The 12,793-nt window shown below is 45.0% G+C and overlaps 2 protein-coding genes across 2 annotated transcripts; one reads left to right on the forward strand and one right to left on the reverse strand.

The window, feature by feature from the left end:
- Positions 1-410: 410 nt before the first annotated feature.
- Positions 411-11,065, reverse strand: gmpr2 (guanosine monophosphate reductase 2). Its single transcript, XM_056268750.1, has 10 exons — positions 10,944-11,065; positions 10,417-10,543; positions 10,125-10,244; positions 4,032-4,115; positions 3,751-3,924; positions 3,592-3,673; positions 3,397-3,503; positions 3,214-3,256; positions 962-1,121; positions 411-735 (listed from the first exon to the last, which is right to left on the reverse strand). The coding sequence occupies exons 2-10, from the start codon at positions 10,501-10,503 to the stop codon at positions 546-548; spliced, it is 1,047 nt and encodes a 348-aa protein (XP_056124725.1). The 5' UTR covers positions 10,504-10,543; positions 10,944-11,065; the 3' UTR covers positions 411-545.
- A 349-nt stretch (positions 11,066-11,414) lies between these two features.
- On the forward strand, positions 11,415-12,480 carry nedd8 (NEDD8 ubiquitin like modifier). The gene is made up of 4 exons (XM_056268751.1): positions 11,415-11,561; positions 11,767-11,814; positions 11,931-12,013; positions 12,097-12,480. Exons 1-4 carry the CDS (start codon positions 11,544-11,546, stop codon positions 12,215-12,217), a joined length of 270 nt encoding a protein of 89 aa, XP_056124726.1. The 5' UTR covers positions 11,415-11,543; the 3' UTR covers positions 12,218-12,480.
- Positions 12,481-12,793: the final 313 nt, after the last annotated feature.

A 12,793-nucleotide genomic window follows, 5' to 3' on the forward strand; every position in this document is an offset into this window, starting at 1 on the left:
CAAATCAGAAAATCCCAGAATTATAAGACATTAGGCATAGACAGTTAGATAAAATTCACAACAAAGTCTGAATTATTTGGATAAAATATAAGGCTCTAATTAATAGAGTATCTTGTCTAAGGTTGTTTAGACAAATTACCTGAAAATGAACTCAAGATTTCAGATTATGACCTAAAACACAAACTGCACAAAACTTACACTATCAGTAGAGTGTCCTTGAATACTTCAATTCTAAACTTCTAATTTCAAACTTAGAAGTTTCCAAAGACTGAATAATCCAAAAAAAAAAATGAAAGCCCATGTTGTGGCCAATACAGCATCTGGTGAATTCAAAAGCTGACGTGTGAACCCAAAAATACACATGAAATGTTAATTGACAATGTAAGGTATATGTGTGTGTGTGTGTGTGTGTGTGTGTGTGTGTGTGTGTGTGTGAGAGAAAGAACAAGCATATGTGTGCATAACTGTGGAGAGAATAAAATGACCTTTGCATGGATTTGGCATACTTTGGCCCAATATGGACCTGGTTAGACCTTAGAACTAACTTAATTATCATTACCAAACACTGTGTTGAGTTGTTGGGTCACCCTAATGAAGGTGGTACGACGACTCAGCTCTTTCAGCTTAGCAGCACCCACGTACGTGCAGGTGGAACGAACTCCACCCAGGACATCTCTCACCGTCACCTCCACAGGCCCTTTGTAAGGCACTTCAACCGTTTTACCCTCCGATGCCCTGAAAACACAATAATGACAGCCATTATTATATGATCTAAATCGAGTTGTGTTAATGGTCTGAAAATCGTTTTAAACCAGAATACATGGTTTTAAATCAAACTGGCCATTCGCTTTCATACTTAGGCTTGTTTTTTGCGTGATCATTATTTACCAAGTAACATAAATGTAATGCAATGTACAAACCACTAGATAAAATAATCAACAAGCTTCCAGCATTTGCTTACCTATACTCTGCTACACCTCCTGCATGCCTTTTCATGGCCGTGTCTGAACTCATGCCGTAGAACAGTTTGTACTTTGTGCCGTTTTTCTCTATGGTTTCGCCCCCACTCTCAGAATGGCCAGCAAGCATTCCTCCCAGCATCACAAAGTCAGCCCCCGCCCCTGTCACACAGTTTAGCCAATCAAACACAAGCCAAAAAAATCACTGGTTGAAACGGGAAGAGAAATATTATTTTCCTGTGTGTATTAAGTCAATACCATTGCTTATACACGATTAAATTAGTTAATTTAGCATGAGGTACAGAGATTACCTATAACTTTTAAAGTGAAAGATACATTTTGTTTTTGCTTTTGAAATTAGCACTCAGTTCTGAAAACAGTTTGCAGTTTGTCCCTGAAGGGAGGATGTGTAGAAAGGATATTTTTTATCATTCACAGTATATGTTCTTTATGTTTTAGCTTTTTGTTTATTTTATTTTCAACATGTATACATAACTGTGTAAATCAATATTTGGAGAAATTGTATGAAATCTGTGAAAATCAATATTTCGGGAAAATTCTATGAAATCTTATTGTATGTTGTTTTCTTTCTATAGCCATATACTGTGAAAAAAGAAGTACTGAAAAATACTTCTTTCTGTAGTCAAGGTCAGTAGGCCTGGGAAAAGTCTATGGAGTCAGATAAAATGTTTCCAATTAAAAAACCTTTACATGCATAAGGTAGGCATATTATGGGATGTTGAGAAAGACCAAGGTGGACAAAGATGAAATGGGTGTGGTAAAAAAAAAAAAAAAAAGTAGGAGGGCTTATGGTAATCTGTCCATTTGCTTATGAAATAATTTTTTTATGTCTTTATTCAATGATAAATTAATATGTATGATTGTGCTGAATAAATACTCTATATTTTAGAGCTCATTTTGTAGCTCTCTGAAATACACTTTGGTAGTGGACTGTCCTAGATCATGATCACAGAAAAATAAATCTTGTTTGATTTTACCACTGAGAGACCTGACTTTATTTAACAGATGAATTTCCACCACTTTACCAACAGCTGAAAATGTGTCCTTCACAGGTAGTAAGGCAAAAAGGAATGTCCGAGTCCAATGTTCAAACTAGAAGGATTCCACTGGTGATTGTTTTCGGCGACACAGTTGACCCTCAGGTTTTGAATGGTCGTATATAAAAATTGTTTGAATGCACATCAGAAATGTGTATTTATACTTTAATTGAGTTCATGTCATAACTAATAAATTTGTAACATTCACATTGTTATTGAACTAAACTGAATCAACAGTGAACAAAATTGAGCTGAATAATGATTCTACTGTCTTTTTTGAGCTGCTTTACAGCTGATGTTGTATTCCTTTCATAATTGAAGAACTTTGAAACATTTATACTGTTATTTTCTTGTTTAATACTGTGAAGTTGCTTTGAAACAATCTGCTTACTGTAAAATCTGTATACTGTAAAAAGTACTATATAAATAAAGGTGACTTGACCTGATGTGATTATGCCGCTTATACTATGATTACTACCCAGCATGGATAAGATAAAGCTGTCATTGATGCTTGATGTAGACTGGTAGGGTTAGAATAAGTTGATATGTACTTGCAAAGCTACTTATAGACAGTAGAATGTCTGTTGAAGGACCATCACAATAAAGAGTTAGCAGATATTAAGCAGACAGTCTACTAATGATCTAATGAGAGTCAGTTGACATGGAGTTGCAACGTTACTTATAGTCAACAGAATGTTCAAAAGAGACCATCAAAATAAAGTGTTACCAAATATCAATATAAAATATAATGTAAATTTTTATATATTTTTTAGATAAAAAAATATAGTGTAGCTTTCAGTAGCGAAGTTATTTATTTTATATACAAAATTCAAGGGCAGCAGCTCAAAACAAGTGTCTGTGCTCCTGAATGTTTCATTGTGTACACAATCTCTTGCCTAAATATAAAGTCTCTGCCTCAATAAAAAAATGCTGTTAGTTTTTGTGTGACTGAGTACAGGCACGTCAGCTTATCTTTGTGGGAAAATGTGCTTCTCTGGCCTTGTGGTGGCTTGGAATTCCACGGGGAATCGGATATATGTTTTTAGACGCAAGTCAGATGTCCAGATTTTGGATATGTATCTGATTTAAAACCACATTTGGAAGTGGTCCAGAAGAGATACAAAAAATTCTGATATTGTGCTGATTTTTGTCTCGTTTGCAACAATATCTGATCTGTGTTAAAGCCCACGACTCACCAAATGCCTTGGAGACGTCACCTGGGCAGGTACATCCTCCATCCTACAGAAAGACAAAAACAGATGAGCCCAACATATACATGATCAAACATTCTTTTTACACAAAGCATGCAAGTAGCAATGTGGGAATGTTACTACTAATTTCTATTGAAAGAAGTTTGCACTCAAACACAAGAGTCTCACAGATATGATGTGTCCACTCAGGCCGTGTGCAGCGTCAGCGCACTCAATGACTGCACTCAGCTGAGGATAACCCACACCGGTCTTCTTACGAGTGGTGCACACAGAACCTACACACATGAAGATATTTGTGAAAATGGTGTAATGTGAATTGGAACACCATCTGAAACTTTGTCAATAATTGACTGATGATGTCACCTGGTCCAATGCCCACTTTGATGATGTCAGCACCAGCAAGAATCAGCTCTTCAACCATCTCTCCAGTGACCACATTGCCAGCCTTCAAAATATTAAGATGATTGCTAATAAGATAATGCAAACAAAATGTTTAAATGTTGACGTTGAAAGGTAACTGACCATGATCGTGTGTGTAGCGAACATCTGCCTCACATCTTTCACAAAGTTGACAAAGTGTTCGGAGTAGCCATTGGCTACATCCACACAAATGTACTGAATTTGAGGTACAGCAGCAATAATGGCCCCCAATCTCTCAAAATCCCCCTCACTCGTCCCTGTGCTGACGGCTACACTCTGGAGACAGAAAGAAAGAGGAAGTTTGTCTGAGCCAGATCATCTAAAAATCAACAATCTAGAGAACCATAGACTAGATTATAAAATCTAGGAAAGATGCTGCTCACCTGTAAGCATTCTGGGTGCTTGGCAGCAAACTCCTTCCAGTCATCCACACAGTAATGCTTATGTATGGCTGTAAAGAGAGTAAACTACAAAAGAATGATTTCAATTTAATATATAACGTATATAATATATAAACACCTGCAGTCTGTTAAATAGACAAAAGGGTATAAAAAATAATAAAAACCTAAATTATAGCTATCAACACTTCACTTCACTTTATCCTCTTAGAAAACCAAAAATTAATTTCAAACATCTGTTCTCTTTCATAGGTTCACTCAACGCTGCGGAAAGCGCAGTGGGATATCCTCTGGATGTGCCGATTGTCTGAAGCCCTATAGAATCACGCCAATCCATTGGCTGATGGCGCTCGCGCAAAGCTGGCTCCGCCCCGACGCTCTTACGTCGTAGCATGATGTACGCGCGCGCGCCATCTTCTCCTCAGATTTCTCTGCCTTCACGAAGCGGTCACATCTCGCCCTTCGTGCGGTTTTTCTGAGCCCGAATTCTTCAATTCAATTTCAGCTTTCGTCTCGACACTTCAGCGACTGGTATAAGTGGAACTCTGTTCTCCTTACAGTGAAGTGTCATGGATTATCGACGCTGCTCTCCGCCATGCGTTCGTTTCATCTCGAACGACGACCCTCACAGTAAGTGTGTTAAATGTATGGGTTTTTCGCATGCGCGTGAGGCTGTAATAGGATTGTCGAAATTTAAATTTTGTGACAATCTCCTTCTCAAAACCCTCCGCTCTAGACTCGCGGTTTTTGAGAAGGAGACATTCGTTTCCCCCCGTCGCGCTCCCGAGACTGCTGAGGCCTCTCGTGGATCCGCGGCCTGGGGTTCGGATGTTGAGCTCGAGGATATTGAGTATGAGCAGACGGGCCTCGCCCTTTCTCTCCCTCCCTCTCCCGAGCACGCACGCGGCGCGGTTGAATTCGCGCATGATTATTTATGTCCCAGCCCGGGAGCCCGCGAATCGGTTTCTTTCGGTCTGGATGACGTTATTTACACTGCAGCCTCCGACTCCGAGGATTTCGGGCCTGCTCTGGCTGATGACGTTATCCCGCCTAGCGGCCAGGACGCGCGGCCTACTCCGGCCTACACTGAGCTTATTGAGGTGCTGTCGCGCGCTACAGAGAAGCTCTCTATTGACTGGCCTGATGAGCCCCGCGAGTCTCAATCGTCCAAACTCGACGAGAGGTTCCTACGTGGCCCTAATTCTAGGCCAGAGCGAAGAAAGCTGCCCTTTTTCAGCGATCTGCATCACGAGATCTCCAGATCCTGGAAGCAGCCATTCTCCGCACGCCTAACTAATGCGGCAGCCGCTGACTTCACCAACCTTGTTGGTTTTGTGGAGCAGGGTTATTCCGCTATTCCAGCGGTCGAGGACACGCTGGCTAACCACCTCGCCCCGTCGTCTGCACCGTCTTGGAAGGCGCGTCCCCTTCTTCCTTCCAAGGCTTGTAGGACTACTTCCTCCCTTATTGGGAAGTCTTACATGGCGGCTGGTCAGGCAGGCATGGCCCTGCATACCATGGCCATCCTTCAAGCCTACCAAGCGGACGTCTTGAAGGACATGGATGAAGGAGAGGGACTGACGCCCGAAGCTGTCAAAGAGCTTCGCAAAGCCACAGATCTGGCCCTAAGAGCCACCAAGCACACTGCTCGGGCTGTAGGTCGCTCTATGGCGGGCTCGGTTGCTGCAGAGCGCCACCTCTGGTTGAATCTCACGGAGATCCGAGACAAGGATAAGAGTTTCCTCCTGGATGCCCCTATCTCCCACTCAGGTCTTTTCGGGGAGGCGGTCAACACGGTGGTTGACAAGTTCCGCGCCGCTAAGTCTCAGTCGGCCGCGTTCAGGCAGTTTATGCCCAGGAGGGTCAGAGGGCCCAGTGACTCCAATCCTCCCCCTTCTCAAACCCGAGAACGCTCTGCTCATAGGGCTGAGTTCCCTACTAGCAGGAGTGACCCGGCTCGCCACCCACCAACTACTGTCTGGGGAGCCCGAGGTCGTCCATTTCCTCGCCAGCGCCCTCACAAGCGCCTTCAGCTGAAGCGGTCCAACAAATCGGCCGCTCCAGCCTCCTCGAGCCGTTCCTGACCCGCAGGGCAGGAAGAGGAGAGCCTCATCAGATCTACGAGGTTGGGACAGACCGCGCAAGCGTTTCTGCCCTCCTCCAGCCGGCTCTCCTCATCCAACCCTGTCACCTTCGCCACCCAGCGTGTTTCGAAGTGCAGGTCCTGTTTCACTCTCTTCACCCAGTCCGGCGCAGGAGGAAGGAGACGCATCTTGCTTTCTCCCCTCGTTCCCGGTGCACGTTACACCCGCCAATCGCTTCCTCAGAGGCACAGTTCTTTTTCCTCTGGAGCAGGCGGACCCGGTTACTTCTATCCAGGTGGTGGTACCCCCCAATACGTGTCAGGACGCCAAGCGCTCTCCTCCACGGTCAACCGCGCCTCCCCATGGAAACCAGCGCGACACCCTACCTCAGGTATGTCCCTTGCACTGCAACACTCCTCTGCCTCTATCACATTTCGTTCAAGAATGGGAGCGTTTACCAGGGGTATCGCCTTGGATCCTTCGCACAGTTCGGCTCGGCTACACGCTTCAGTTTTGTCGCAACCCCCCCTGCTTCAACGGGGTCTTTCCTACTGTAGTCGACAGCGCCGCTCAGGCTTCTGTACTACAGCAGGAGATTTCATCCCTTCTGCTGAAGGGGGCGATAGAAGAGATTCCTTCGGGGGAAGTCGAACAGGGCTTCTACAGCCGTTACTTCCTGGTCCCGAAGAAGGGGGGCGGCCTGCGGCCGATACTAGATCTTCGCCGGTTGAATTTCTCTCTTTACAAAGGAAAATTCAAAATGTTGACGCTGAAGGCCATCATATCTCATATCCGGCGGGGGGACTGGTTCGTGACGGTAGACCTCAAGGATGCTTATTTCCACATCCAGGTCGTACGGCGACACAGGAAGTTCCTCAGGTTCGCCTTTGGAGGGAAAGCGTACCAGTACAGGGTCCTCCCCTTTGGCCTCGCTCTAGCGCCAAGGACGTTCACAAAGTGTATGGATGCTGCTCTGGCCCCGCTGCGGCTCCAGGGCATCCATATACTCAACTACCTGGACGATTGGCTCCTTTTAGCCCACTCCAGAGAGTTGGTGACTCACCACAGGGACATTGTCCTCCGTCATATTCAGTCTCTCGGTTTGAGGCTGAATACGGAGAAGAGCGTTCTTACTCCAGCTCAGAACACGGTTTTCTTGGGGGTATGCATGGACTCCGTTCTTATGCAGGCCCGTTTGGCTCCTGCACGGATTTCCAGTCTGGTGACATGTCTGTCCCGTTTCGCACTAGGCCAGCATGTTTCCGTGAGCACCTGCCGCAGACTTCTGGGCCTTATGGCCGCGGCCTCCCCTGTGCTACCTCTGGGGCTGCTCCACATGAGACCTTTTCTGTGGTGGATGAAGCTCTCAGGGGCTCGGCCCACGGGGCCAGCCTTTCGCCTATTGAAGGTGTCGCGCAGTTGCTTTCGCGCCCTGTCAATCTGGCGGGACCCCCTCTTCCTTCAGAAAGGAGTCGGTTTGGGTGCGGTATTCCGTCGCCAGATGGTTACGACGGATGCCTCTCTGACCGGCTGGGGAGCGGTTTTCGAGGGCAGGCCAGCGTGTGGGGTTTGGACTGGCGAGACCCTCTCGTGGCACATAAACAGCTTGGAGCTGAGGGCTGTCTTCCTGGCTCTTTGCCACTTTCTCCCTTTCCTCGAAGGACACCATGTCATTGTCAGAACGGACAATATGGCAGTAGTGTCCCATGTAAACAGACAGGGGGGTTCACGATCGCGCACCCTAGACAGGCATGCGCGTCACCTTCTCCTGTGGTCCCAGGACAAGTTCCTCTCTCTGAGAGCAGTTCATGTCCCAGGGATTCTGAACCTCGCAGCAGATTTTCTGTCGAGGCAGAAGCTCAGGTCTGGGGAATGGATGTTGAACCGCCAGTCGGTGGCCCTGATCTGGGAGGTGTTCGGAAAAGCGGAAGTGGACCTCTTTGCATCTCAGGAGTCGTCCCAATGCCCGCTTTGGTTCTCTCTGAGCCCTCCAGCTCCATTGGGGATAGATGCGTTCGCCCACCCTTGGCCGATGCAGAAACTCTATGCCTTCCCGCCCATCAAGCTGATCCAGGCGGTTCTGTCCAGAGTGAGGGAGAGCGAAGTCCGCCTCCTTCTGGTAGCCCCATTCTGGCCGTCCCAGCCATGGTTTTCGGAGCTGATCCCTCTGTTGGAATCCTCCCCCTGGGAGATACCGGTCAGGGAGGACCTGCTTTCCCAGCTTCAGGGCAGGATATGGCATCCTCGCCCCGACATTTGGAAGCTGTACGTTTGGCCTATCAGAGGCCGTTAGCTTTAAGCTTTGATCTCCCAACCGACGTTCAGGAGACTATTGCGAATGCTAGAGCCCCTTCGACGAGGAGGCTATATTCCTCCAAGTGGAGGGTGTTCGAGGCGTGGTGCTTAGCACATGATAGGAACCCAGTTAGCTGCCCAGTAGGCTCAGTGCTGGAATTCCTGCAGGAAAAGTTTGCTTCCGGAGCGGCCGCTACCACTCTCAGAGTGTATGTCGCAGCTATTGCTGCTCATAGAGAATCGGATGAGATTCCCTTGGGGAAACTGAGGTTAGTTTCGGCCTTCATGCGTGGGGTTAGGCGCCTGAAACCGGCTCGCCCCCCTAGTGTTCCCTCGTGGGACCTGTCAGTCGTCCTGGAGGGTTTGACAGAGGCTCCCTTCGAGCCCTTGGAGTCAGCTCCTGAGCGGATTCTGACTCTTAAGGTTGCTCTTTTGTTAGCTTTATCTTCACTGAAGCGGATAGGGGATTTGCAGGCTCTCTCTATTAGTGAGTCATGCTTGGACTTCGCTCCTGGCCTGGTTAGGGTTACCTTGAGGCCGAGGTCGGGGTATGTACCCAAGGTTCTTTCCACGGCGTTCCGCTCTCAGGTTGTTAACCTTAATGCTTTCCACCCTCCTCCTTTTGCCTCTGAGGAAGAAAGGAAACTTAACTTGCTCTGCCCGGTCCGTTCTTTGAAGTTGTATGTAGATCGCTCAAGCGGTTGGAGGAAATCAAACCAGCTCTTGGTATGTTTTGGTGCTGGCCGCCGCGGGCTTGCAGCATCAAAGCAGAGGATTTCCCACTGGGTAACGGACGCTATTTCGCTGGCTTATGAGGTGCGTGGTTTGCCTTCACCTCTTAGCATCAGAGCGCATTCCACCAGAAGTGTGGCTTCCTCTCAAGCTCTCTTTAGAGGGGCCCTCTTGGAAGACATTTGTGTGGCGGCAGGTTGGTCCTCTCCGCACACCTTTGTGAGGTTCTATAATTTGGATCTTGACATGACTCCAGGTTCCCAGGTTCTATCTGCTTGAACCTATCATGGTTGTTATTATTTGGTCTGGTACCGGTTATGGCAGCGCTTAGCTTGGCGAGTTTGGTATTTCGTTCCCACTGCGCTTTCCGCAGCGTTGAGTGAACCTATGAAAGAGAACGTCTCTGGTTACTTACGTAACCTATGTTCTCTGAATAGGGAACGAGACGCTGCGTTCGCTGCCAAGCTCCTCGCGCTGCCGACAGTTTTTCTTTTCGGCAGAGAAATCTGAGGAGAAGATGGCGCGCGCGCGTACATCATGCTACGACGTAAGAGCGTCGGGGCGGAGCCAGCTTTGCGCGAGCGCCATCAGCCAATGGATTGGCGTGATTCTATAGGGCTTCAGACAATCGGCACATCCAGAGGATATCCCACTGCGCTTTCCGCAGCGTCTCGTTCCCTATTCAGAGAACATAGGTTACGTAAGTAACCAGAGACGTTTTCATGCATCTAACCAAAACTGGGTACAGGTGCAGGACACATGACAACAAACGTACAAAAAAAAATTCCACATGCTCACATAATTGCTCTATTTTGACCACTGGACTCCACATCAAGTCATGCTGACAAACTATAGACCAGTGATATTGCGTTTGTGATCATTTTTCTGTTCTTTAACATTTTTTACAATATGAAAATATTTGTTTAGGCTGTTTAGCTGTGTGAAAATTCTAAGAGTTCATTCATACTTGATGTAAGGCTAAAGCCATTTCAAAAGTCCCCACGGTGTCCATGTTGGCGGCGATGATGGGAATCCCACGATAACTGCCCTTCGAGTTTCTGAAAGTAAACCTGCGCATGAGATCCACCTGAAACAGAAGAGAGTGTGGAAAAAAAGTAATGAAAGAGAACCCAAAATGTAGTTAACATTGCACTGCATGTGTGATTGCAATGAAACTTTAAATAAACTGAGGCCAGACTAAACCTGATACTCAATATGTCTCCTTTAATGCAAATTAAAATGTATCAAGAATGACTAACCTCACTGCGAGATTTGAGAGTGCTTCTTTTGGGTCGAAGCAGAACGTCCTTGAAGTCGAGCTTGATATCATTTTCAATACGTGGCATGGCTGCTGAAGAGGATGGCCTTGAGACTGTATCTCACTGTCTGTAACAACACAAGAAAAGAGAAAGAAAAACATTCCCACCACAGTTATGGGAGTTGCAGGGGTTGTGATACACTGTGAGACAGGAAATATCCTTTTTTTATATAAATATCTAAAAAAAATATGGTCAAACTCTTTGTAATACCAAATAGTTATTCCATTTGAGACAGGAGAGTTAACCAATGCATCATAAACTAATCTAATTAAATGACCCTTTAAACGTATCACATCTGGTTATGTGTTCTGCACATGTCTAGTCTAACTGTCAGACAACCAGTCCAAGGCCATAAGAGCATAACTTCTAAGTCGCATTGACACTAAATGTTTTTGCTGTTTATTTCAAACAAATATAAATGCGTTCTTATCCATATACTTTATTTACCAAATAAAAAATTATCCTACCTATAATTGGAGACGTGCACCTCTTGTAGGTATATTCATGAGAGAATGAAACCTGTTTCCGGGTTGGAAGCGGTCATGTTAGGAGGACGGATTTTTACGGCTGTCACAGCGCATGTAGTCTCTGTGCTGACGGCTCCCGCGTGAATTCAAGTTCAAACCTTCCACGAAAAACTACAAAAAACGTTTGCTTCGCAGCTTACTGTCGTAATAAATGTCGCAAATTTTGTACAATTTTCCGGTTACGCAGTTTGGATTCAACTAAAATATAGTATTATTTAGTATCAGTTCAGTAAGCTATGTGATAAATGTAAATAAGCTAAATGTAAGTAATAAAATCTAAAACAATGAGTTAATGTTATAAATTCGAAATCTTCTTCTGGCATCGAATGCCGTTATTCTCCTCATTGCACCTCGGAACTGTTCGTACATACACTAGAATGGTAGGAATTATTTTTCAGTGACACAGGAACTTCTAATACGGTGGTGGTGAAGAAATTGTGGGAATAACTGATTATAGAAATCTGAACTTCTTCTACCGTCAGTTAATTATATTTGCATCCATTTATTCCTGCATGAATTTCTAGAACAAGAGAAGCCACAATGCTAATTAAAGTCAAGGTAAGAATGTAACGAAGAATAACGTAATGCATTTCTTTCAGCACAGTTATTGTCCAGTTCGCCAGTAGCTAATTTAATTATTTCATTAAATATAGTTAGGCGTTGTGAATCAGACAAACGGCCATCTATTAAAAAGTGCATCAGACCTATCAGAAGGAAATCTAATGTCTAAATAAATAACTAATCGTATGCATTGTTTTTAAAGACGCTCACTGGCAAAGAAATCGAGATTGACATCGAGCCCACAGACAAGGTAACGTTACAATATAAAATACTTGAACGATGAACGCTTAGCTGTGTGTTAACACGCAGTCATTTATAGTTTACATTGTAAACGACCATTTGATTTGATGTGTCCATCTTGTTCAGGTGGAGAGAATAAAAGAGAGAGTGGAGGAGAAAGAGGGAATCCCACCCCAGCAACAGAGACTCATCTACAGTGGAAAACAGATGTATGGCATTTTACTCACACGCTCATCCTGCTACAGTACATTTCTTTATCTTTATTCTAAACCCTCCATCTTTTCCACCTCAGGAATGATGAGAAAACGGCAGCGGATTACAAGATCCAGGGTGGCTCTGTGCTGCATCTGGTTCTTGCTCTAAGAGGTGGGCATCTTCACCAGCATCCCAGCAGCCTCCTTCTAACTATGTAACCGCCAGTCCTGCCTTGACCACCTTAGATATCCAGTGTATTTGCACATGTCACTAAAAACCATTTGAACCATCTGGACTGACAAGTGGTAGCCACTATAATCTTTGTTTGTTGGAACATTCATCAGCTTCCTCCTGTTAATGCCACTCCCCCTTAATTTGTTAAGAGCATGACTGTGCTCTTGTTAAGTTTACAAGAAGTGTTAGAAATCAAGGTGAAAATGATGTATCAGTTTGTCAATAAAAATTGATGCAACCCATTTAAGCATGTTGTAAGAATGTCTATTCTTTCATCGTTCAAAGGTTTTACAGTTTTTCCTTAATCACTTGAGCTCAATTCTTGAATTCGAATTTTTCAGATCTTCAGATTCGAATTTCTTATCAATTTAAGCAAATCGCATAAGTGTGGACAAGAGTAAATACAATTTCTTGCTATTTGCAAAATAACTAATTGCACATGGCTTTTCAGTGATATTGTCAAACTCTTCACAACTAATGAACAATCATGTGAGCCATCACATGCAAAATGATCCATTCAGTTCTCAAAATCTTTTAGACGTACATGTATATTCCATAAA

The sequence above is a fragment of the Rhinichthys klamathensis genome, unplaced genomic scaffold, assembly GCF_029890125.1.
Source record: "Rhinichthys klamathensis goyatoka isolate OS25496 unplaced genomic scaffold, OSU_Roscu_1.1 h1tg000275l_1, whole genome shotgun sequence".
In the NCBI taxonomy this organism is placed as follows: domain Eukaryota; kingdom Metazoa; phylum Chordata; class Actinopteri; order Cypriniformes; family Leuciscidae; genus Rhinichthys; species Rhinichthys klamathensis.